The sequence below is a fragment of the Metarhizium robertsii genome (genome assembly GCF_000187425.2).
Source record: "Metarhizium robertsii ARSEF 23 chromosome Unknown MAA_Scf_1, whole genome shotgun sequence".
Taxonomy (NCBI): Eukaryota; Fungi; Ascomycota; class Sordariomycetes; order Hypocreales; family Clavicipitaceae; genus Metarhizium; species Metarhizium robertsii.
This window is the reverse complement of record NW_011942149.1, coordinates 3,627,482-3,652,679: the sequence shown is the minus strand read 5'-3', so window position 1 is coordinate 3,652,679 and position 25,198 is coordinate 3,627,482. Positions and strand designations below refer to the sequence as shown.

The following is a 25,198-nucleotide window of genomic DNA, read 5'->3' as shown; positions in this document are numbered from 1 at the left end:
TGTCTCGACTCTCGACTCTCGACTCTCGAATGTGTTTGGGTTGCGCAAAGTCTTCACGTCTGGTGCATTTTATATTCTCTCTTCTGTTGACATGCAACGAGAAGATACACAATAGAGGAATAATGTCTTGAGAGCGATGTAAAATTAGCCATCGTGGTGAACCTGTGAGTCGTGTCGGGCTTTCCAATTTCCAACCTGGAATGATTAGGAGCAAAATGGTAGCTCAAATCGCGTCTTGGATCAATAAGCCACATGGCACAGCATTAATGTCCTGCTCATTTACCATTGGCGCATTGAGGTTTCTGGACCCACCTAGCTCTAGGTACGGAAAACGGAGTACCTGGGTCGGTATTTTTGTCAGGGTCGTCGTCCCAGGACTGCTTACCTAAGTACATAAGTACTTGCCAACGAACTAGCTACATCTAGTAGGTCCCATCCAAAGTCCTAGTATTAACGGAATAAACTGCGGTGTCATGGCGATCCTTCCTGGCAACCTTCCACCCTTTAATGTTAAATCCGAAGTCCCTGTCACAGGAACAACACACTTGCCTAGTTCATCATGTGTGCTCCGCATGCCGCGTTGGAGCGACATTGGATCGATCGCTACTTCGTTTGGAGCGGGGAACTCGGATCACAAGGCGCATAAATGTAGATACAGACCGTTGATTTCGTTCCACGGAAAGATGGAATCAGCTTCCTAGAATGGGAGTGTCCTTACGCATAGGACCAAGCTTGGAGCTCGACGTTCATGGAGCTGCTCGTACATAAAGCCCTTTTCCCCCTCCTGAGCAGCTTTCTAACGGCCTCTAGGCTTGGTAGCCTTCTTGCCGGCCAAGAGCTTCGCGAAATACACGAGGAGTTGAGAAATTCTTATATCTGAAAAGCCCATAATGTGGTCCAACTCACATCATGTGCTGGCGACAGCGGTTGCGGCACTCTGGGTGCAAACCTCTCATGCGGCAGCTCCGTCTGGCGATCCGTTCAGAGTAATCGACCCTCAGCATTGGGTGAATCCCGACAACATGACATGTGCGGACTACAAGGCTCCCCCCGGGACTCAATGGAACGACCCGTCCAAGAAGGGCCAAGAGAGGAACTTCAATATTGCGCTGGTCACGGTCGACTACAGCGACTTGAACTTCACCATCACAGGACCGCCAAACTCGACTATTTTCGGCACGCCGTCAGCCGATGCAGCCAACATTTCCCGTGAGGACGTGCCTGCTTGGTACCGCGATTTCCTGAACAAGCCGGGACAGCTCAACCGAGGCCACACCCTCCATGAGTACTGGATGGAGGATTCCCACGGCCGATACGGCGTGGACCTGACAGCCTTTGGACCGTACCGAATGCCCCATCTATCATACCAGTACGGCATCAGCGACATGAACCCAGGTGCCTGTCTGCCCGGCAAAGAGTGCTCGCTCGATGTCCGAGACGACGCACTAAGCCTCTGGAGAGAGGACGTGGGAAATTCAACAGCGAGCAAGTACGAGCTCGTGTTCATCTTGACTGCCGGACAAGACGAGTCGTCCACATGGCAGGAGTTTGGGGAAATGAAGTTCAACAGCAAAGAGGACGTCCCGGACGCATTTGGTCCTCCAAAGACGGCGGGAAATGCCACGCTGCCCAACTACGCCGCGACTAGATATGTGCCCTGGACGTCGTGGGCCGCAGCCGCGAGCGTTTGGCCCTACGCCGAACCCAGTTTGTCTTCGTCTGTCCAGTGCGAGAGTTCGGGAATGGCAACGTTTGCCCACGAGCTGAGCCACCTGTTGTATATTTCGGACAACTACAACAACCCGTACGGGACGCCGCTTCGACGGACCTTCACGGGGCCGTGGTCGATGATGTCCAGGGGCTCGTTCAACGGGCCCGGCGGCCCTCACGCCCGGTGGCACGTACCCCCGGTGCAGGGATCGTCCATGGGATCCCTCCACACGGTCCGAGACAAGCTCCAGATCGGTCTCATTGACGAAGCGAGCATCGTCAACATCTCCAGGGAGAGCCTCCAGACGACGGGTCCGCTGGTCACCACCGTCACGGCGAGGTCGGTCAAGACGGACCGTATCGGCGTACGCGTCCTCCTCGGCACCGACATGTCCCCCGCGTGCGACGTCGACAAAGACCTGTACTGCGACGGGGGCGGCTACGACAACTACGACGTGGAAGTGGTGGACAGGATGGGGGCGGATTCGTTCCAGGCCGACGCCGGCGTCATGATCAGCAAGACCAAGAACAGCGACTCGTCGGATCCCTTCCAATGGACCATTGACGCGAATCCCCAAGACATCAAGCTGACAGACTTTGTACGTCCCAACGGCACGGAGGCGATGGTTACGATGGGCGACTACAGGCAGCTTCTGGATGCGCTCTTCCACGCTGGCACGCGCTCGGGGAGCAAAGCCGAGTACAAGGACGAGGCGAACGGTCTTCATTTTTATATTCTTGAAAAGATCCGTGACGAATCCGGCGTCTTGTCATATACCGTCGGTGCACGGGCTCTGAACAGCACTAGCAAGGGCAGGTTCGGCGTCAGGCTGGGCGAGGGTCGTCCGGAACCGAGCGGGAATACGCCCACGGGCAAGGGTATATTCTGCTCCTTTGACCTCGTCAACGATGGGAAATACACCCAAGAATTTGATGTTACTTCCGCGCTGGAGCCGCACGTGGGCTTCGACATCTTTCGTCTCCAGGCCGAGGTCAAGGGTAAGGGGTGGCGAACTGAGGTCCCCAACGCATTGGTGGCCGCCAAGTTTGGAGAGACAGTGGTTGCCAACGTCGCCGTTGGTGCGACGGCGAATGCGGACGATGTTGGCGTGGTCACGTTGACGGCGACGTCTGAGTCTGATCCGGAGGCCAGGGCGACGGCGACTTGCGAGGTGCGCAAGGCTTGAGTCGGAGACAGTCAATATGGCGAGGTGAGCAAAGGTTTGGTAGCGAGCTGATACGGAATGCTGAGCTGCACCATAAATTAAATGACAATTAAATCCATGAATCCCTCTAAATGTATTGGACTCTAGTATTTGTACAACAGAAACTCGTGTCTAATCCTGTATTCATACACGCTATGCGCTTCCCCTACTGCTGCTTGCTGCGGTGCGCGACTCATGGTCTCTCAAAGTCATCAGAGCAACTTCATCCAAATCCGAAACCTCAACAGCATATGACTTGTGATACGCTATCTGATTGGCGACGGGGCTCGATCTGTTCTGCCAGTCGTTGAACCCAGACGTTGCCGTAGCGCTAGGGCCTAAGCCTGCACTTCGATTATTCTTTTCGGATGGTCGATTGTTGCTGCTGTCGTATCCAGCGTAGCTACGCGCCGTCGAGCCACCGAGAGTTGGGAATAGGCGTACAAGTAGAAGCCTGAACGAGGGTAGACAGACACACCAAATGCCCACGTTAACTTCTATAGTTGACCACAGCCCAACTTCGAAAAAGTCCCACGTTGGGTTCAAGGAGTCGGTACCGAATTTGACGAGGGATCGGAGTCTGAGAATACTGACGACGGTCACGCTGAAAGGAGTCAGTAATCCGCGTTGTTATAACGTGAAGGCGGGCGGGGCCACTTACAATGTACCCAGCATAAACATGGCGGCAACGCTGATCTTCTTCTTCCAGTGCATCTTCAAGCCCTTAAGCTGCCACATGGGGATAGTGAGCATCCAGACGTCTATGGCGATACCAATGCCTGCGTTTGACCAGGCGATGACGTTGATATCCATGCACTTTCCACTATGCTCTTGGTCCCACTTTGTCCAAAAGTAACTTATAGGAGAGCATGTGAAGATGCCGACGAAGACAAAAACGATGCCGTAAACAACCGTGAACGCAGCGGTGCCCCAGAGAAGCCGTCGCACAGCTGGTGCCGGGAAGATGCGCAGGAAAAATAGCAACAATGACAACTTGACCAGTGCGATTTCGAAAAAATAGAGAACTTCCATAATGTAGAAGAATTTCCCAAAGTTGTACAGCTGATCGAAGCTGAGGGTCCATGCATCTTGTCCAATTCCATTAACACCAACGCCGTATGCGTTGATAATGGTTGAAGGTGAACCGCAGATGACGGTGGCGAGGGCAAACCAATCATCCCACCAAAAGGTTTGTTTCGCCCATAATTTAAAGGCGAATCTCTGAAATATGAAGAGACCAGATATCACTCCGAGAACGTCCGACACTCGAATATAGGCAGCATTCTTGTCTCGGATGGGTGCATTGCAGCCCTCGCTTGTGAGTTTCTTGACCGCTGTAAATTAGGAGTTAGTTTGGACTAGAATACAGCCAACGAGAACATGTCCGGGTTGTCCGGGTGTTCAGCATATGAGAATAACATACTCAACGCTTCCTTCGCCGTGCAGCTCTTCATAATACAGGCGGTTGCAGTCTCCAGCAGCACTTGATCTGAGCAAATGCACTTCTGATCAGTCAAGCTGCATTTTGTTTGTGTCAATGCTCCGCCAAAGCATTTAGCCTGTCATTTTCTGTGTTAGCAGATGTCTGGTTTGTAGTGCATGAGAGAAGAGGGAGGGAAGGCGAGGGAAGTTTAGTTTGTCATACCGCGCATGCTGGAAGTTTTGTTATTACAGATGTCAATGAAGACGATGAATCGGACTCGCTGGCCACTGTTGGGATAGTCGACGCAAGGAGCAAAGTGAGCCCCCCTGATAACTTCATGTTGAGCCTAGTTGTTACCTTGCAAGGTAGAAGTTGACCTTGCAGTAGTCAACAAGATTGTTGGAACTATCTGAGAGGGTGACAGGGGATGAGTTGGATATATATCGATTTCTTCGAGAGACCGGGATTTCGAACCACCCCACGCCCAATGAGCCAGTGGCGTCCAAGATACAATGACTTCCCGTTGCCGCTCGCTTCGGGTTGGCCCCGAGATTCAGACGGAGTGTACTGAACCAAGTGGGTTGAGGCGTCAAGTCTTCCGCAGGGGCATCACACTAAGTTTGTGCTGCTTTTGCTACTTGTGCTGTTGTGGCGTCCCTTCCCAGATGTTCGGCTCGACTGTGCCATATCCGAGCCCGATCCTAGCCTCAGTCCCATATTTCGGGCTGGGCTATTCCAGAAAAGAAAAAAGTGCGGCCCGTGGGAAGCCAGACACTGCCGGCGATGAATGAGCATGGATCTCGACTCATCTCGTCCCAACATGTGCGAGTTCTCGGATATCCTGCCAATCCATGTCCACAATGGCAGCGGGCGGCTGTGCGCTCGGCTACCAGGATGCGGACTATATCGGACGGTAGATACGAGATTTAGTACGAGGCTTTGAGAACGGATATTGGGGATATAGGATCTTGAGATGATCTAGGGGAGCTTATTCTCCCTTGGCGCTAAACTCTTCTTCGGCATCTTGACTGGACTTGGGACCGCTTCAGGCAAACACTGGATCCACTCTCGGGGAATCGAAGAGATCCAAGGCATTGTTGTTCCATGCGGTCGGGAACATTATGAGAAGACTAGCGACACGGTTTCGATGTAGCTTTCGTGTTCCATGTTCCATCTCCCGTTGAAGGGTCCGGTACGGCCATGCTTCAACGTGGCCTTCCTGTCGCATCACTAATGCAGGGCCCTCGTGGCAGAAAACAATGGCATCCTGCTGCGGCGGCTGCGGCCACTGCTGATCTCCCTGGCATGTGTAAACGAATGCGCCTGTTGAAGTCGGCGAGAACGCATTGTGGTGCCTAGTGGACCTAGCGGCTCTCTAGCGCTTTCTGGCGTAAAGGGCGAAGTCCAAGAGCGAGGCATTTTAATGTGGCCGGGATTAAGACGTAAGTCACTTGTTGGGGTGCATCCGAAGATTGGTGCCGGGAGTACGAATGGGAGTATTTGGAATGTCGCGTTGGTTGCTGAGAGAATGACTCTCAAGTCTCCAGTCTGTGTTCAAAATGCCGTCGACTACAGGCACGTCGTTACTCCGCGCTCCGAACTCCGCAAAGCAGTTGGCCTGTGCAGCAACACTCTGAACGTGGGTCGCGCCTGCCCGTTATAGGATGACAGCGCCCCGAGCGTCACCATCTAATGGTTATCGGTAGCGTTCGGCGAACCTATCCAGAGGTTGACAGATTTCTTCGCCAAAACAACCGTGGGAGAAGCCGTTTCGGCGGGCGTCGACCTTTCAACCCATCTTCCCACGCTTCGAGATCTTTGAATACCGACTGCCCAGGAGAGCACTGACACCCTCGATAGCCTGCAGTCCGAGGACAGGCGACATCACATGCCCCGGACTCCCGGAGGACCAGGACGAGCGTCGAGGTCCAACCACTTCAACAGCCCCAGCGTGACGCCCACCGGTCACCGTGAATACTACATTGCGCACTGACAACACCCGTATGGTCAAAGATCCAGTCTTCACCAAATTCCCATCTTTCTTCTCCGAGTGGACGCAGATAAGTGCGGTTTGGCATCTATGTAGCACGGGTCGCCCCATATCTGGCTCTGGTCGCGGTCTTTGACGACACTGATGAAATGAACCTCGAGCTTTGGCCACAGGCTTACCAGACTGACTCGATCTTAGATGGTATTATCAATCATCTAATCAGCTGCCTCCCGTCACACATCATATTCAACATTACGACTGCCACCCACGGCCATTCTCAACCCCACGGGCCACAATTGCATTGACACGGCCAACACACTTCTCAACCAGCCACGTGCAATGATGAAAAAATTTATATATTGTGGAATAATTGCCACCCTACGATGAAACCCTTCACCACGAAAGTAAATTGAACTATGTACACAGTTGCCGGAATTTCCGGCCAGCTAACGTGCACCCTTGTGCTGTCTACTCGACAAAGACTTGCTTTTCCTTCTTGAGTTTCTCAACAAACTCAATCGGGACCTTGAGCGCCTGAGACACAACATCCGGAGGTGTAAGAGCAAGCCATTGAGTGAGGGGAATGTCGGCAACGCGGTCAGATTTGTAAATCTCAATCCAAATCAGATCTTCAGTCTTGGAAGTGTTTTCGATGTAATGTCTGGATGAGCGTTAGCCCGTCGACGCTCCTCGCAAGAATACCGCCACGAAAGAGTAAAGCCCTTACCCAGAATTGTCAGGGAAGACAGCAGTATCGCCAGCTCTGAAATCAAAGGTTCTGGCATTGGCGTTGCCAATGAATGCAGTGGCTCTGGCCGTCCCTTGATGAAAGTATAGCCATTCCTCAGCCTGTAGTCTGTAGTGTTAGCAGCGAACTGGGATATCTGATGCAGGGGTAAGTTATACATTGGGGTGCCAGTGGAGTTCTCGCAGTCCACCTGGCTTGAGGGTCACAAATGTCGCCGCAATCGTCTTGGAAATCGGGAAATTGGTCGAGTCGATCTTGCGGAACACACCTCCCTGGCCTCCAATCTTCTCAGCGGGGTGCTCCAAGGTACGGTAAACAAACGAGCTATTTCCTGATGCAACCGGAGTAACAGCACCAGTGACATTCTTCTCGCTGACGGTGGCGTTCAGGATGTATGGGTTAGGGGTAGGGATGTTATCGAAGACGGATTCAGGGACTCCAAAATTCTTGGCCAAAATATCCTTAGGGGTATGTGCCAGCCAGTCATCGATATTGAACGTGGTTCTGCAGTCAAGTCAGTGGAAGTGCGTCAGTCATACTTGTACCTGGATTTGCGTACCCAACTTTGTCGAAATCGCCCTCATCAAAGACGAGGAGGAACTCGTTCTCATCTTCAAGACCCTGTACGGTATGGGCGACACCCTTGGGGAAGTACCAGATGTCACCATAGTTCAACTCTTCAGCCTGATATATGCCGTTTTCGTCGACTGCAGAGACAAGGACGCGGCCTGTGTATACAAATCCCCATTCAGCCTAAAGTATAGTCTGTAAGCACAACACTATGGGTTGGGTTGATGGACGACCAACTTACAACTCGGTGCCAGTGGAGTTCTCTGATTGCGCCCTTCTTCAAGTGCTGTTGTGCGCCAGATATATCGTGACTCTGAGGCAGATCCTGAACAACCTGCTCTCGCACCCAACCACCCTTGAGGATTCTGGTCTTAGAGTCGGAGAAGCTCCACTTCAGGTTTGGAACAATTCCATTGTCTGTCGACTGCCGGCCCAGGTTGTCGGGGTTCTGCAAGTCAAGCTCATGGTTGGTACCACCTAGGCCACGGTCAGGCTGATGGAACGCTCAAGTTCAACAGCTTGCAATAAACTAACCGCTAATAGGACCTCCCTTGCCAGTCTTGCTGATTGGGAGACCTTGGGCAAACTTGTCTTCATCTCTGCTTTCCAATCGAGGCGCAGCCAGTGCAGAGGCGGCGAGGTACGAGGCTACAAGAGCCGTTACAGAGGTAAACTTCATAGCTAATGATGACAACTAGCCAAGTAGTTATGGCTCAGCCGAGTTTCGAGGCCGCAATGTGTGACTATAGGAGAGGGAGAATGGTCATTTTCAGAAACATCAAGTCATGCCGGTGCCTTGGTACTATTTATGTTTGGCTCTTTTATGAGCAAAAACACCGCGTGCAGCAACCGGCAGATCCCAAGTTTCGCGACTCATGACGCAAGATTTTCTGTCTCAAGGACATTTCGATCTGCGCAACGAACATTCACTCCATTGAACCCAAAATGGCGACATTCACCCAGAGAAACCTGTTCAGCGACCGATGGCCCTATCCCCGGTTCCAGCCCTGCAGTTGCGGTCGATTCAACCCGTCCAACAACAGTCAAATGTCTCACCCTCTCTTTATAAGCTGGCCCGAAAAGCAGTAGCGGCCTCCTTGTGCATTATAACCTTGTCCCTACCAGCGCATTTCCCATGGCATAATGCTTGGTGTGGCTTACAGCTCTGATAGTCGGACTAGATCACGCCATCCAACCGTGCTATGGCCTTAGCCCAATGGCGTCTATGGATCTTCCCCCGCGATACTACGATTCTACATGTGTGGACGAATTATATATCTCTAATGTGTATTAGTAGGCTCGCTGTTTGTACTGATGAGGGAATGCCAAGTTCCAATTCTGATCGAGGATACAAGTTAGCTTGACCAAATCCTACTGTTGGGACGCCACTCGCGTCGCGCGGCTGTCTCAACTATTTCATTTCGGCACTTGAGCAAGCCCACAGCCTACTAATTGCCGTCATTTCGAGTACGCAAGTTTTCATGGTCAAAGTCCAAAGAATGAACGATTTAACGGTATCAATTGGCTAGCTGGCATGGCCGCGTGTACTTGATCTTGGTGTGCTGGGAATAATTACATATGTATGTAAGATACTCTCGGCACATATTCGACCTGCTACTTGCTTACTGGATTGAATTGCGCAATTTTAATATCTAGAAAGAGTATTCGAATAACTCCTAGTAGGGAGTGAAAACGGCAAATTTTCGAATTTTCCCTACTTCATCATTCAGTCTGGCTGATCTTTTATATGATGCCGTTGTATGCAACCAAGTTGACTGTGCCGTCCTTAACAGCAGTGGCCTTGTCACGGGTTCCGAGAGAAAGAATGGTAGCCTTCAACTCCTTTGCAGTATTGATGTTTTTCGCAACTGCCAGATAGGCGGCCAGCCCAGCAACATGAGGAGCCGCCTGAGAAGTTCCGCTCCCTGTCTTAGTCTCATTGCCAGGAGCGAGGGACAAGACGTCCACGCCAGGAGCCAAGATGTGAACAACGGGGCCGTGGTTGGAGTGATCCCATAGCCGCCAGTTGGCATCAATGGCGCCAACAGTGATGCCATCAGGGGACGAGGCGGGAGACCAGTCTGAGGCATCGACACCCACGTTCCCAGACGAGATGACGCACAGAATACCTGCGTCGTACGCGGTCTTTATTATCTTGTTCAGTGCAGTAGAGTTTCCGCCGCCTGTTGGGGGGAAAGAATATCGTCAGTGATGCGAGCTTCGACGGGCGACGACGGACAAAACTGTCACACCTACCAAAAGACATGTTGACAACGGTCCGGTTCTGAATCTGCTTAGCTGTAATGTCCTTGATTGTCCACTCGATTCCGTCCAGGATAATCTCATTGGTGCTGCCTGCGTCATGGAACATCTTGACATCTACCAGCTTAGTCTTCTTGGCCACACCATATGTCTTGCTACCAACAATGCCAGCAACGTGAGTGCCGTGTCCTTGCACATCTTCGTCTGTGGCATCCTTGACAGCATTGTACCCGCGAATAGCACGGCCCTCGAATTCTGGATGATCTACCTGAATGCCACTGTCGAGAACATACACGGTAGATCCCTCGCCGGCACTACTGTCATAGACATATTCGGTTGACCCGGGTTCTCTATGGGAAATAGTAGCAAGACCATGAGTTGATTCCTTCTGGGTGGTCAGTTCGTGCAGATGATACACTTGCTGCTGCTCGACGCTCTCAACCTTGAAACATTTCCACGTCAGCCCCCAGATTGTGACGCCCCAGACTCTCGTCCTTTACTATAATTTGGAAGGGCCTTACGTCAGCGTTTCTCCGGATAGCTTCCAGGGTATGCTCGTCAAAGTGGCCAGCATAGGCGTTGAAGTTTCCGACACCGTACGTCTTCTCTACACCACGGAAGTTGAGTCCCCGGCGATGGCCGGCTCTCGCCACTTGAACATCCCGAACCCAGTTCATGTGGAAGTTGAAGTCATTCGCGCTAATACCGTCTTTCAGGGTAACAATGTACTTGTCCGGGACCAGATTGGCAGCGCTGCCAGCTTGGGGCGTGGCATTGCCGAGCGGAAGGGCTGCTACCAGCAGCGACGCAAGAGTTTTGAACGAAAACATTATTATTCTAACAGTGACACACTATATAAAGTGTTGAGAGTTTCTTGAGTTTTTTTTCAGCAACGGATTCCAACATGAGTACGACGATGCTCTAGTTATATACTCCTACCACGCTCTTGTGGACCATGAGGGAGCAGTCGCATTTTCCAAATGAGGCATGTGGCTAAGAAGCAACCTGAGCGGGAAGGTATATTTTACGGTCCGTAAGTCCACTCTCGATTCAAAAGTCGTAACAGTACAAGGTTTCGGGGGGTTAGGATCTTACAATTAGCTTGTGAAGGCAACAGACGACACATATAGACCATTTCTCCATCTCTACATGCCGCCGTTCCCACTGATAACATGCAATGACGGCCGGACCAGGAAGCTCGAGCCATGGCTAAGAGTCGTTATTTCTGAGGAAATGCTTTGAGCTTCCCTTTGAGGACAATGACGTCGAGGCACACGCAAGTAGCGTAGGGGCAATAGGAAATGATTGGCACCGCGCATGAAGGAAGCTACTACGCCCACCACAAAAAAAAAGGTCAGACAAAGCCGTCGGATGCTCAGTGGCCGGGGAATAAGGTTGATTTGGCTTTTGGCTGCAAGCCACCATGGTTCAAGCGGCAGTTGACCACTTGAGCGCGTCTCGTGTTGTGACGGCACCGACGGGAGACTCCACCGATCTCAGTCAAGCTCAAGGTTGACTTGCCTCTTCTGGAAGGCGTCTTCGTCTGGCCATGTTCAATCAATGGTGGCCGACGTTGACTGCGACTTGGCGACTTGGCGACTGTATTTGCTGCTTGCTGGAAGCGTTCGAAGCGAAATCACATCAGCACCAGACGCACAGAATATGAGCTGCGCCTGATTGGCCAGGGCGACGCTGCCCTGTTCGGAAATCTCGCCACCGAAGCTGCAGTTCGTGGTCAAAATCACGCTAGGCCGTTGAGTAGGTAGTTTCTCAAAATGAGGGAATGGATCATGTTTAACAGATTGATGGTGTTAAGCTTACTTGCTCCAGATTGAGACTCCGGAACCCCTTTGCGGCCACAACACTCGGTACTTCCTTCCATCGCAATGCTTATGTGGCATGCACGCCAAGCCAAAAACCAACCATCAAGGTCCCCTCGCAAGCAGCTCACGCTGACAATGCCTCCCAAAACAAAGGAGGAGGGAATGTTTGGTTGGAGCTGCACACTCTTTTCCTTCTTCTTCTTCTTCCCGTCCTTCGTAAAGCCACGTGCGAATATTGCTCGTCAATCGCATACGACATGAGGATCACCACATTGCGGCAGGTGGTAGTGAGTCCACTTGTGTTTGCATTGCTTGGCGGCTTGGGCACGACCTTGGCGGCGCAGGACGAGAAGATCCCCGACGGCCCATCTGGAGCCCGTGCGGTTTGTGAATCCGCCTCTGTATGTACTTGCTTGACAACGGCGAACTGACTTTATCCCCTCATCCAGCCCCAGGAGACCGTGGTTGAGATTCGCCATGTCGACCTCACGCTCGAGCAGTCATTTCAAGTCGCCGAGGCATCTCGCCACGACATTGAAAAGGAGAGGCTGTTGTCGGTAATGGCCAGGGATCACGGGACATGGTCGCCAAATCATCCGCGTTATCGCCTTCTTGACGCGCTTCACGGCTTCTCCAAGTATTACGAACGGCAGCGGGCCGACGTTGATCGGCTGCGAGGCTTGTACAAGTATGCGTCCAAATCTCAGAAACAGGTGCGCTGCCAAATTTAAAAATCGACCTTGTACCAAGTTACATGAACTTTTGTTTTGACCGTGGTTTCTGCATTGTGGAATAGTTTCTAGAAAAACATCTGGCCTACTCTTCCAAATTTAAAACGGTTGAGCAAAAGCTGGCCACGAATCAGCATGTCTGCGACGACATTGCCCACGCTGCCATGGAATTCTACAACGTTGGGACGAGCGAGCTCAAACGTCACATGGCGGACAGAGAGGCTGAGGGCAAGCACGCAGACAAGATCTCGGTTTCCCAGTCGTTGAAACACATTGTTCGCGATTGGGCGAGCGAAGGGTTGAACGAGAGAAATGCAACGTTTGCCTGTCTTGCCGGTACGCTGCGCCGACTGTTTCCCGATCGGAACCTCTTGAAAGGGGATGTGCGCATATTGCTGCCGGGGGCCGGTCTGGGCAGACTAGGTCACGACATTAGCCAGCTTGGTGGTAAGTCCAGCGTGTCCCACGAGATGTCTGCAACTTTCTTGTTCTTTTCTTTCTAAACCGGTCCAGGATTCGAGGTCACCGTCAATGAGTGGTCCATGTATATGAATGCCGTGTATAGATTCATTGAGGCCCAAAACACGGCCCTGTCGCAGTCTGTTCATCCCTTTGTCGATGGTTGGTCGCATCATGTATCCGACGAAAACATGAATCGTGCCGTCCCCTTCCCAGACGTGCCCATCGACTCATCTAGAGTTCTCATGGTGGAAGGAGACTTTACCACCGAGTTCAAAAATCAGTCGGCGTACTACGACGTAGTATTGACATACTTCTTCATTGACACGGCCAGAAATCTCATGTCGTACTTGGACACAATCAGCCATGTCCTCAAGAAGGGCGGCATCTGGATCAATCTGGGACCATTGCTGTACGGCACCAGTCCTTTGGTCCAACTCAGTCTAAAGGATATAATTGCCATTACCAAGGAGATGGGCTTTCAGTTTCTAGAAACGGAAGACTTTTGCGGAGAGCCCACGTTTTCAGAGCCTACAGTGAGGAGCATGGAGGCCGTGTATAGTTTTGATCACATGGCCTTGACGAAGAATGCGTACAATGCACAGTTTTGGGCAGCCAGCAAATTATAGGGCCGCAGATACAGATCTGTCAGATACACAATGGAAATGGACCATGGGGAAACTCCATTTTTGATAGCGTTAGTTATCCTATATCCCTGCTGCTGCTGAGTATGTACAAACTAAGTATTCCAAGTACGCGCCAGTTCTCCTTGCCAAGTCCGTGGATATCTATCCCTGGACCGGGTGTCCAGTAACTGGGTTGTCGCCAGGCAGCTTGTCGAGAGGGCCTTTGAATCCAATCTCCTCGTTGGGAGGCGGGACCTCGACTGGTTGACGGCTCGAACGCCCGGGGCCATCGGGTCCAACGTTCAAGCTGCAGCCGGCGTCATTGACGCCATTGGGACCAGTACAAGTCTCGATGGCACGGTCAAGCTTGGCCTGGTCCGCCCAGCCGTTGAGGTAATCGCCGTGCAGGCCGTACCCGGTGGGATCGCCCATGGCCCAGACCCAACGGTTGAAGTCTTTTACGGCGCCAGTGTTGTAGAAGAATTCGAAAAACACGGAGAGGATGGCAACGGGGTGGGATTGGGGGCACACGCCGGTGTTGTAGTCGCCAACCGCCGGGAAGGCCATCTAAAAATTGCCTCCGAGTTAGTCTCTTGTTTTATTCTCTACCACACGCAAATAGACTGAGCAACGCAGCTTGGCCTACATGGCTCTTGTGGTCGCGGCTGTCCAGGTTCTTTCCATCCCAGCAGGAAGGGAAGAAGGTCTCTGCTCTCATGCGAGGGCACGGTTTTGCGGGCAGGTGAGGCGTCTCGCCCCCATCCGCACCGAGGCAAACGTGCGAGATGGCCCTCTGCTCCGGGTTCGACTTATTATACGTCCTAGTATCCCCGGGACTGTCAGCTCTGCAGCTCAGCAGCGGTTGAGCTTTCCGGGGAGTATAAACCTCAGAGTTGGATCGCCGACAACCATGCGCAGCCCCTTTGGCGGAGCCTTGGCATGCGGTGCGTTTTTGCAGTTTTGTTTGCCGGGGGCATAGTCACAGGCTCGATCAATGTAATACGCAGCCTTTGCCACCAGATGGTTAGTACCAGAGTTTACATAAATACAGACCAGAAGGGGGGCTGATAGTTGGCAGTAGCAAAAACACAACGTACAGTGCCCTGCATCTCGACGAGTTCAAACTTGCCATCCCGGCGCTGATGGTACAGCTGAGGCTGCCAGTAGTTGCTCTTGTCGAGATGCTTGTCGCACGTCGTGGCCCTGGCCTGGCTGGCCTGCTCGTTGGTCAGGTTGAGGGCAAACCGCGTGCCGCCAACAATGGCGTGCACATGGGGGGAGATGACGCCGGGGAAGATGATGGGATCGCCGCGGTAGAAGGTCAGCGGCGCGCAGTTTACGGTGAACAGCTGGGCGATGGAGCCTGGCGTCAGGGCCGAGGCGACGGCAATGGCCGACTTGACACGGATCGACACCATGGTGAAGTGTGGCAAAGACGGAGACAAGTGAAGCCCCTTGATATTACGTAGGGTTTGCTGCGAGGGGGGTTGAGACGCAATTCTGTATCTTGAAGCGCGCAGAGCAAGAAGGGTATATATACTTTATGCCCCCTGACTAGATGCTACATGTTGCATTAATTCCATGCCCCTTTGCAAATAGGTATGAAGTTTAAAAAAAAAAGGGACCAGACGCCTTCGCAACCAACATGCTCGGACTAGCATGCCGCACGGGAGCTAGTGCCACGACTATTCTATGACGTCTTATTGGAGGCCCATGTATTCTAACTCTATTCAGAACCGAAATGTCCAAAAAGACATCATGAGGACTGTAGACCCCTCGTGGCATGCTCAATGCTGGCAGTCATCAGTGTTGGCATGGGCGGTGTCCAAGTTTTCCGCCCCTGGCGACGGCTGCAACTGACTCCAACTTCCCAAAGGGAGCTCTTGGCCGCGAAATAGCCATTTGCAAAGCGGCAAAGAACTGGGTTAACTACTCTTGGATGCATGAATTTTCCCGGGTTGACGCCGACACTAGGAGCCTGGTAGACTTGGGTCAAGGAGGTTGCGGAATCCGCGGCGGTTGGGAATAGCTGCAAGCAGGCGGACGACATGTCCTCGTGCTCCTTGAGGGACAGGTTCGGTGAGAGATTTTAATAAAAGGGCGTGTTTCCGTACGGCCGATACGACCAGACGAGTCTCGGTGCTCGACGGAGTGTCTTCGGTGCCATTTTGCACCGTGCATGCTTTTCTACAGCCTAAATAGGACCAGTCGGTGGTGTATTGTCGTTTGGCCTGTTGAGAATACTTGGCGATGGAGCAAAGGCCGAAGCGGACGGGGAGCATCGGGCTCGATGGCATCAACGGCACGTTGAGGCGGCTATTGACGATGAAACAACAGCACGGTTCTGGTTGTGCTTGTTCTTGTTCCCGAGGCTGCGACGAATTGCGCCATGTTGGACATTTCGAGATGGCAACAGTGTATCTCTTGGCCTGCAGCGCACTTTCATTCTTGGCATGGATATATGTGAAAGGCGAGTACGTTGCGGGAGGATGATGGAAAAGCTGGTATCAGACACCGGTGAAGATTCTCGCAACGCCCCCTTCTTGGATTCCACCACGAAGTATAATATAACACACAATGCCAACCACAGCCAGACCCTCCAGGAGTCTTGATAGTGTAAAAATGGACCAAGGTATATCCAGACGGCGAACTACTGCGCCAAGGTGCCGTTAAGCCTGTCCGTCAGTTTAGGTACGTGAAGTCAAAGCCGGCCAACAAATCCCCCTTCAAATCCCACGGTAGAATCCCTCACAGCAGGTTCACCGTGATGAAACAAGTCAAGTCCAATTCGTTTCGCCTAACCCATCCCCCGACCCCCCTCCAAGTTTGGCACCTCGTATGCCACTCTGGCTTCTGCTCAATGCGACACTTGTACATGACTGAAGATGCGCCGTCAACAGAGGACCACGAGACCGCTCGATTTGCCGACATTTGTTGGCCGAGGGCCGGCCGTGTCCCTTGTATGCCAATGGCTTCCCGGTGCCCACGCCATCCATGCAGTTGTGGTCGTATGCGCGGAATGCCAACACATAAAGGATGGATGGATGATGGATGGATGGGGAGGGGAGCATTGGCAAACACGTGAAGCCGAGTAGCCTCAATGGCACTTTGCGGGAAAATGGGCATCGCGGCGCACTCGCTCGTCCCCTTTACAGCCTGGAATCGATTCAAGCATGGCGGAGGAAAGGCTCGGGAAGAAGCCCGTTTGGCGGGTTGTATAAGCGAAACATATCGACACTTGGGAGTCAGGTCCGCGCTGGCCGGCAATCTGCCCTTCCCCCGCTGCCCGCAATCGTCTCTCGGCTTTCGACCTGGGGTATTGTAGAAGGAGAAAATCGAGGCGGCGTTTGAGGCTGCTCTTCCCGCACCACGTGGGCCGTGGCGGGAATCGAGGTGATTTTCAAACTTCGGGACTCGGCTACTGTCGTCTTGCTGTTGTGTACAGAGGCAGAGACTGCCCTCTGACACGGATTGACTTGCGGGAGAGGGAAAGATATCGCGTCGAGTGCTGCCCTCTGCCATGATGCTTTTGCTTTACGCGGACAAGAGAATTCCACGGCGCGGCTTACAAGACTAGACGACACAAGCCTCGGATGGATATATATAATACTTGACATCTACGCTGGCATGTATACACGGTATTGGCTATGAAACTGGGCACATGGCTTCAACCTTGACAACACTTGAAAATTGGTTGGACCCTGTAAAGGAGTTTCGAGCTTGTACGTCACCTGCCGGAACCATCAGGGACTTTGATTGAGGAAGCATGGGAGGCGCCATGATATGGGCTTCAGGGGGGTTGGAAAGGTATTGAAAAAAAAAAATTAAGATACTTTGCACCGTGGCACACCCGGTAGGCTCGCTGCCTTACATGTCCAATCATGCTTCTTCTTCTTCTTTCCTCTCTCCCGCAGTCTGCGAACTATTTGAAGATGGAGCAGTCCAAGTTTTGAATTCCTTGGCCGGAAGCTTGGCTTCAAACATGGCATCAATTTCTGCCGGCGTGCGGCCTTTCATCTCCGGAACATAAAAGTACGACAGTACACCTGCAACCGCACACAGGCCGGCAAAGATGAAGCCAATCTTGGACTTGAGGTTGGCCGCGTCGGCATTGTAAAGGTAAGGCGTAAAGAAGCCAAAAAGGGACGCAGACGCACCAGCCGTCAGCCACCCAATACCCTGCGACTTGCCTCGCAAGTGCAGAGACGACGTTTCTGCACCAACCGCATACGAGGCCGGCCATACGCTGAGACCAGCTACGACAATAATTGCAGTCATGCTGAATGCGGTATATCTGGATGCGGCGTGTTAGCAAAGTCGGCCACGGCATACTACGGACAGGGGAGCAAGTACGAACATGATGGTCGGCTGTTGGTCCCATATGCCGGAAATGCCCATGGTAAGCCACAGAAAGGAGACTCCCAACAGACCACAAAGAATGAGGCGGCGGCGTCCCACGTGGTGCAGAACCCATATACTGGCTGTGTTGGCCAGAAGGCCGCAAACAATGCCTACGATTAACAGAACAACACTCATGTTTGCCGAGATGCCGACCACCTGGGCAAAATAGCTAGCCTTGGCCAGCAAGGCGAGGCCAAAGACTTGCGGCAACGCCCCAGCCAACATGACGATCAAGGTCCTCCTCAAGTTGGCGCGCTTGAAGCAGTCAATATAAGTCGCCTGCGTCATCCTTCGTTCGTGCTCGATGTTTCGTCGGATAACATCGACAGTCTGTTGGGCATCTCCGCCCACGGGCTCAAGGTATTGCTGGGATTTCAGTGCTTGGGCCATCTTGCCCTTGCGAACAAGGTAAGTTGGGCTCTCGGGGATGAAGAATGCCACAATCACCGGCACGATGGAGAAGGGCCACTGTGATGCAAAGCAAACGGCGTATCCATTGGGCATTTCCATGCATCCGAAAATAACGGCAGCCCCAATCAACTGACCTAGCAGAGTAAACATGGGGAAGAAGGCCAAGATCGGTCCTCGAAGACTCGGGGGCAGAACCTCGGACATGTACGTCTGCGTTGTTGTCGTGACAATCCCAATGGCAAGTCCTTGAAACGCCTTGCCCGCCAAGAAGACGCCGCGTCGGGTGTCAATGTCGGACGGCACGTACGAGACATAGCATATAGCAACTGCAATGGTTGACAAGAAGCATCCGACAGCAATGGAGGCTCTGCGTCCCACCGAATCCTGAATTTGACCGCCGCAGAAGGCGCCGATAATGGACCCTCCTGGACTTGCAAACGTCCACAGGCCCAGCCACAATGAGGGCAGAATCCAATGCCCATCAAGCCTGCGTCCAAAGTCTCGTCTGTTCACACGAGTTATTGAGGGGTTCGCTCGACGACGTGGTGGCCGGCATGCGGGGAAGGAAAAGCAAGAGCTGCAAAACCTACTGGAAGCTCGGCATGGCAGACGTAGTGCCAACGATGACATAGTCGTAGCCAAACAACAAAATGGTCGTGGTCAAGCCAATGCAACACCAGACAACATTCTTGTAACGCTTTACCGACTGCCATAGTGTCAAGTTGGCGGATCCGTCTCTTTCAACGTAATCGACAGACCCGCCCGCTTTCTTGTCGCTGTCACGACGATCCATAACGGCGGTAGTATATTGTTTGTCCTCCCTTGCTTGGCTACAATCGACTTTCTTCTTGAGACAAGATGAGGCTAATGGCACGAGTCGTTTTAGCACGTACCGACCTAGCGACATCAACAGTCCATATGTAGCAAAAGGCCGGATGACCGATACCTTATAGCAAAGATAGACTGGTGCCAAGGAGTGGTCAAAGAGGGGTGGACATGAAGATCATGACTCCAGACATGTGCCATCCCCTCCCCCTTTGGCCATCCAAAAACGGGGGCCATTGTAACTCTACCCCAGCCTTGGTCCAACACTAGCTTCAGACTCGACAGTGCGCGGAGGAGGCTCCATTTCCTATTCCCGATGGCATTGCCAAGGGAAGCTGGTCGCTCATTTCCAGTGGCACGTCGACGTCGACGCCTGCAGGTTAGGCGAGGGGACGCCACAGCCCAAGTATCGTTGTCGATTCGAGAACCACCTCCTGAAGGGTGGCTTCTGCGCTGTTTCGATTGAGGGACGGCCAATGAGCAGCCTCGCGCGTAAATCCGTAGTCTGCTTGGATTGCTCAGATCCGCGTGGTGGCTTGCGTTGGCTGGCGGATGTTGGCACAACCCGGGCCACCAGTTCTGGATGAATTCGATCTCGAGTGTGGGGTACCGCATAATAAGCGTCGTTCCATACGGAGAGGTGGGTTCGTGGTTGGGGGAATCTTGCTTGGCATCTCTGGAGCGTTGAGATGGCTCGGCCGATTGACATCTGAAAAAGTTCCGTGCCGCTGTTTGGATTTTGTATTTTTGCCGACAGTCGGCTCCAGATGAGGGCCCATGCTAACCTGCAGTCGTTTTGCACTATTGAAGGCTCTGTGTTGGGAGGTCGTGACAAGTAGCCAATTGAACCAGGCAATGCCGACCAGACGGCCGTCGCTCTTTCCCACATTGAGTTATTCCATAAGATAACGCCCAATGCAGACACTCAATTACCTTTATCTGTGACGATTTCCCCTTGGATTGTTCGTCAACCTCTTTCTTGGCCATCTCAGGACAGCCGCGGCACGGACGTGTTCGAGCGACGAACCACTAACCACTACCCTGCACGACAGCGCTAATCCTTTGCCAAGTCCAAGCCACGAACCATTGCGTTACGCGGCCGCTCGAGGAGGCCACGCTCCATTTCTAGGTGTCCGGCGCAGATTAGCGGGAAAATCCGCGGGCGCCCTCCGGATTCAAACCCCGCGATCAACTTGGGGTTTGACACGACCTCGATCATCTAGGAGACAGCAGCCGTGTCCCCTCAGCATCGATCGGCCTGGTTCCACCGCATCTCTGCCGTCAGACTTGCGCAACTGCCAGAATGCCTTTCTTTGGGGTCTCATTGGAGACCTTGTCCGCTCATCGTCCCATGGCCATGACAACACTGGCCCTGGTACCCGTCGTCATCCCCGTGAGTTATGTCTTGTACACGAGCTGGACCGTATATCGAAACACCACATCGACGTCTGGCACGCTCGTCTCTCGCCAAGAAGCATTCGCCTCTGCGACGTCACATCCAGCGGAGCCGCACAGCCTCCCGGCCGAAGTCAAAGATGATCCGTCTCGGTGGGTCGTGACATATGAAAGAGTCGTCTCGAAGTCTTTATCGCCGTCATCCCTTGCCTATCGACCAGAGAAACCGCAATCCTCGGGCCCGACAACTCAGCCATCGAGGCTGCTGCAAGAGGTGTCGAGAAGTATGCAAAAGGCCTTTAGCCGGACTCCCCAAGCAATCATTATTCGTGGCGCACTGTCGGAGCCACGGAACAAGGGAAGCTTCGATAGAGCATGGATCGATAATCTGTGCTTCCAATCAGGCGACATTGTGAATGGTGTATATAGAGTGTCTTCTTGCACCAAGGAGCAAACGACGGGATCGGAACGGGTAGAGCTCCTCATTGACATTCCGCCGTCTTACAAAGGCCCTAGGATTCGGGGTCTCATTCTGGCTGCCATTGAGCCTGCTTCTGGTGCGAGGACAAGTCACGAAGGACCTGCTGAGGAGAGGATTGTTCTCGTCAATGAGACATGGATGTGGCGGCTCGCAGATGAAAAGCCCACGCTGCTTGAATCTTCAATTGGGCGGTGGTTCCACCGTCTCCTGGCTGGATGGCTTATTCTCAAAGGAGTTTCGGGAGTCTATGGGAGAAGGAAGGAAATGTGATGAGTGAATCACGGAACCTCTGCGAGTGTGGGTTGTCACTTCTGCAGCAAACAACTCTTGCATCATACATGGTAGAATCTCCTTGCATGAATATTTTGCAGTATAATACTCCGTACATACAGCTTGAAGCTTGGCAGTTTTTTTGCTTCTTTCCTTGTGTTCTTGCAGCAAGTGGGGATCGGGACAAGTCGGAACACGGTCACTGACGACACTCCTGGGTAGGGATAGATGAGTAATGAGCAACGGGGTTTTTAAGCAACAGAGTCATTGACGCAGTTTCTATTTAAGAATATGTACACAAGCGGCCGTCGAATAATGTAGCGCGGGCGGAAGGCAAAGAAGAAGAAGAAAAAAAGAACAGACTAAACTAGAAGTCCGTGTCCTGGGGAGTCAACTACACGGTGACAGCGCTGGGGGATTCGTAGACACCAGCTTTGGCTCAGAATAGAGTAGACAAGTATAGGATCTCCAACGGCGACAGCCAAGTCCGTTACGTGTGTGAAGATAAAAAGACGGCGCTCAAAACGGCCGCACTTCATCTCAACATGTTTTGCGGCGCTCAGCGGCGTCAGTGCGAGCAGAGCAGCAGAGTCTGGGCTCTGTATAAACATAAATTTAGACATGATACACGATTCTCCGACACGTCAAGTCCAATGTGATACAGGCCGCTGACTATCCATGGCGTCTTGTCTCCGAGATATGAGACTGTTACGTGGCAGAGTCGTATCGCGGTGGATATGAGGGCATAGTTAGTAGAGAGCCATGTAACGCGTCAGGAAGGACTAGATGCCGAAAATGTTTATTTTTTTTTTAAACTGTGGAAAATGTCAAGAACAGCACGCCCCCCCTGGGTATTATAGCTCCTCTGGGTTTTTCTACGAGGGTTTGCACGCGGAGGAATTACTAAACACGACGGCGTGGGTTGCATCCATGTCTGCCGTTGGCAAGACGGGTTGATCAGCGAGCATATCTCTGGGCCGCCGAGGAAATCGCTTCACGGCGGACACGTAATGCCCAGGTGTCCGGTCTCCTCTCGAGGCAGAATAGTGGACTTGCACGCAGTGGCAGTGGCAGTGGCAGTGGCATCGGCGGCAGGGAGACGGCAGCGTTGCAAGTTCGGTGGGAGGAGCAAAGAAAAAAAATGGTGATATCGCCGGCCGGAATGAGGACAGGTGTCGGCGCTGGCTGTGATTGGCCTCGCCGTCCGGCACTTGGCACGCCACGGATCTCTAGTCGACGAGATAAGGTTTCAAGGCGGCTTGGACCTTTGTGGCAGCGCCAGCGCCAGCGGGAGAATCGCGCGCAGGGTTTTGGGCAGGGAGAGAGGCTCGCAGCAGGTGGCAGGGCGCCGCCATGATCGTCTGCGTGCGTGCAGCAATTGGGCCGACTGGTCCAGATGTCGGTTTTGGCTTATTTTGGGCAACGGGGGCGTCTGGGCATTGAAACGGCGACGTTTCAACATTTCAAGGCCGTGACGGCGAATGGACGAACGAGATGCGCGCGGCTGCTGGCGTTGGGGATCGGAATCTCAGCAGGACTGTTTTTGAGTTTTTTTTATCCCGGTATTTTATTTCTTATTTTAATTTTTTTTTTTACAACCCAGTTCCGTACCTGATCGCGCAAGTATGTACATGGTTTACACAAGCGGGAAATACCCGTGTGTGCTCCAGTAGTATGTACTTGACTACTTACTAGTACTATGTGCATCAAGGCGTATCCTTATCTCTATCCCTATCCTTGGTCCCGTCAAACCCGTCAACCAGTCAACTACGGTTCCGGGCCCAGTCAGGGGGTCTCTGCGGGTCGATTAAGGCCTGACTCGACCCATTGGCGCCAAAGCCGGTCCATGTTGCCTCTTCAATCTTCTTCTTCTTCTTCACCTCCGTCTCTCATCTTGCAGCTCAATGCAGCTTCCCAGCAACGGGCGGCTTCACCGAACGGGCTCGGCAGATAACCCACATGGCAGAGCAGTTCACGGCTGCCATTTGAGGCTGCAGCTGGGCGACCCGTCGCGATGGATGACGGGGCCGGGCGACGCATGCACGTACCGGGGGCGAGGAGTGCAGTGAGACCTGGCCGTGCGTGTTCTCTGTCGTTTTCCAGAACCGCTCGCATGTCGAGGGCTGCGCAGAATGGCCAATGGTGGTACATGGTGCTGCGCGGCAGTGGCGCCGTTGAGACAAGATTGAAAACGCCAGACATGCATGTGGGCGCCATTGTACATGTAGCCTGCATGTGCGGCCAAAAGTCTGCACAAGTAAGTCTGGTGTGAATGAGCGAGACACCTTGCAGTCTGGTTGAACAAAGGCCTCGCTTGACTCGGAAGACCCGGAGCACCGCTGCTCCCTGCACGTGGGCGCAGTGATGAATTTGATGTGATGACAAGACAGTCCTGGTCCAATGGCCATGCGCATGTCTGGTATACATAGGGCCGTTTTGGCTGGAGCGGCCAGCTGTTCTTTCCACATTGATGCCTTCATGCCACCGCTGCCGTTGCTGTCGCAATCTCAGGGGTCAATGGTGGCTGGGCCACGCCGATCAAGATTAAACTTTCAATTTCATCAATGTTGATTAATTGAGATCGGTCAGCCAGGGGGTGCCCGGCATTTCGACGAGCAGCAAGCAGCTGCAGCACACCCACCCATTTGTCGTCCCAAGATGCAGAGAGGAAAATCGTGCATCCTGACGCCTTGGCTGGCTTGGCTAGGCTACACCTTGGCCGCCCCCTTTTGCTCGCTCAGATATCCCTACCTGCAACGGTAGTCGTACGCATTGCTTGACATTGTACGGAGTACAACAAACACACACACACGCATGTGCGTGCTCCGTGCTGCACTGGTATTCCTGCACCTGAGGCAGAGCCGCCGCAGCACCCTGGGCGAGCGAACGAGCAATTCACCGCTTGGCGCCCGGCGTGGTGGTGACTGATCGACTGCGCAGCCACATCCCCCCTGGCAATGTCATGGAGAATCTAGAGTCGCATTCAAAAGCGCCGGCCGTCCCCGGTGCAGGCCTTCCCTTGCCTCCTTGGACGATTGTCGCCGTCGTAATGGCCATGGTGGCTCGGCGCAGAGGCGAACAATACAACGTTCGTGTCGCTGCCGTGGCCAAGAAGACGACGACGGCCTTTCGAGATGCACACAGACAGACAGACCCTGCTGACGCGCAACGCAATACGCTTGAAAATAAAAACGACGTCTCGGTTCCACAGTGGGAACACAGACACACTCTCGTTCGCTCGTCTTGCTGCAGAGAACCGTCCGGGAGCTGAATGCAGACGCCGCAGACGTCTGGCCCACGGGCGGAGACACGGCAATCGACCAGATATGCAGATTTGGGGGCCATGATTCGCCTGGACTGTTTGAAGCAGCTTCTATTTCCGCAAGTGGTGTGCCAAACCCATGACCGCTAGTGTTCCGTCCACGACTGTCTGCGTTCCGGTTGGGCCATCAGAGCCTCCGCTCCGGCCGCGTTTCAAACCGGCCATCATGGCCATGGACCGAGTGTGTATGGAATACATCAAACAATATGTACACTACGATACGTCGAGTCACTGACGTGCACATGGGTGCGATAAGACAGACGTCCATCATGGTCCGGGTTGGTGCCGTACCAAAGTTTTGCCCTCTTCTTTTTTTGGGTCGACGACATGGTTCATGGTGCTTTGTTGCCGCAGCCACCTGCGAATCTCTCGGGAACATGGTCTTGTTGTTATCGTTGTCGTCGTCGTCTTCTCGATCGATCCATCACTCACCATCCTCCCCCTTTTGCCGGTGGCGTTTCCTCCACGGCCGATGATAATAATCCTATGCGAAATGGTGCGTTTCTTGCTGCACGGCCCCATTGCCACCGCCAACGACCCGCCTCG

At 53.0% G+C, this 25,198-nt stretch overlaps 8 protein-coding genes across 8 annotated transcripts; 3 read left to right on the top strand and 5 right to left on the bottom strand.

The window, feature by feature from the left end:
* Positions 1–890: 890 nt before the first annotated feature.
* On the top strand, positions 891–2,897 carry MAA_02405 (M6 family metalloprotease domain-containing protein; the record flags this gene model as incomplete). The annotated part of the gene is made up of 1 exon (XM_007820403.1): positions 891–2,897. One exon carries the CDS (start codon positions 891–893, stop codon positions 2,895–2,897), a length of 2,007 nt encoding a protein of 668 aa, XP_007818594.1.
* Positions 2,898–3,068: 171 nt separating this feature from the next.
* On the bottom strand, positions 3,069–4,369 carry MAA_02406 (uncharacterized protein; the record flags this gene model as incomplete). Its single annotated transcript, XM_007820404.2, has 3 exons — positions 3,069–3,519; positions 3,577–4,249; positions 4,339–4,369. The coding sequence occupies 3 exons, from the start codon at positions 4,367–4,369 to the stop codon at positions 3,069–3,071; spliced, it is 1,155 nt and encodes a 384-aa protein (XP_007818595.2).
* A 2,427-nt stretch (positions 4,370–6,796) lies between these two features.
* On the bottom strand, positions 6,797–8,325 carry MAA_02407 (Bicupin, oxalate decarboxylase/oxidase; the record flags this gene model as incomplete). Its single annotated transcript, XM_007820405.1, has 6 exons — positions 6,797–6,989; positions 7,056–7,177; positions 7,235–7,580; positions 7,636–7,829; positions 7,888–8,123; positions 8,181–8,325. The coding sequence occupies 6 exons, from the start codon at positions 8,323–8,325 to the stop codon at positions 6,797–6,799; spliced, it is 1,236 nt and encodes a 411-aa protein (XP_007818596.1).
* A 1,064-nt stretch (positions 8,326–9,389) lies between these two features.
* MAA_02408 (Peptidase S8/S53, subtilisin/kexin/sedolisin) lies at positions 9,390–10,738 on the bottom strand (the record flags this gene model as incomplete). The annotated part of the gene is made up of 3 exons (XM_007820406.1): positions 9,390–9,829; positions 9,903–10,350; positions 10,430–10,738. 3 exons carry the CDS (start codon positions 10,736–10,738, stop codon positions 9,390–9,392), a joined length of 1,197 nt encoding a protein of 398 aa, XP_007818597.1.
* A 1,250-nt stretch (positions 10,739–11,988) lies between these two features.
* MAA_02409 (N2227-like protein) lies at positions 11,989–13,550 on the top strand (the record flags this gene model as incomplete). The annotated part of the gene is made up of 4 exons (XM_007820407.1): positions 11,989–12,114; positions 12,181–12,444; positions 12,528–12,909; positions 12,976–13,550. The coding sequence occupies 4 exons, from the start codon at positions 11,989–11,991 to the stop codon at positions 13,548–13,550; spliced, it is 1,347 nt and encodes a 448-aa protein (XP_007818598.1).
* Positions 13,551–13,709: 159 nt separating this feature from the next.
* On the bottom strand, positions 13,710–14,965 carry MAA_02410 (uncharacterized protein; the record flags this gene model as incomplete). The annotated part of the gene is made up of 2 exons (XM_007820408.1): positions 13,710–14,114; positions 14,645–14,965. The coding sequence occupies 2 exons, from the start codon at positions 14,963–14,965 to the stop codon at positions 13,710–13,712; spliced, it is 726 nt and encodes a 241-aa protein (XP_007818599.1).
* A 2,461-nt stretch (positions 14,966–17,426) lies between these two features.
* MAA_02411 (alpha glucoside transporter) lies at positions 17,427–19,152 on the bottom strand (the record flags this gene model as incomplete). The annotated part of the gene is made up of 3 exons (XM_007820409.2): positions 17,427–17,841; positions 17,905–18,864; positions 18,950–19,152. The coding sequence occupies 3 exons, from the start codon at positions 19,150–19,152 to the stop codon at positions 17,427–17,429; spliced, it is 1,578 nt and encodes a 525-aa protein (XP_007818600.2).
* A 1,335-nt stretch (positions 19,153–20,487) lies between these two features.
* Positions 20,488–21,330, top strand: MAA_02412 (uncharacterized protein; the record flags this gene model as incomplete). Its single annotated transcript, XM_007820410.1, has 1 exon — positions 20,488–21,330. One exon carries the CDS (start codon positions 20,488–20,490, stop codon positions 21,328–21,330), a length of 843 nt encoding a protein of 280 aa, XP_007818601.1.
* Positions 21,331–25,198: the final 3,868 nt, after the last annotated feature.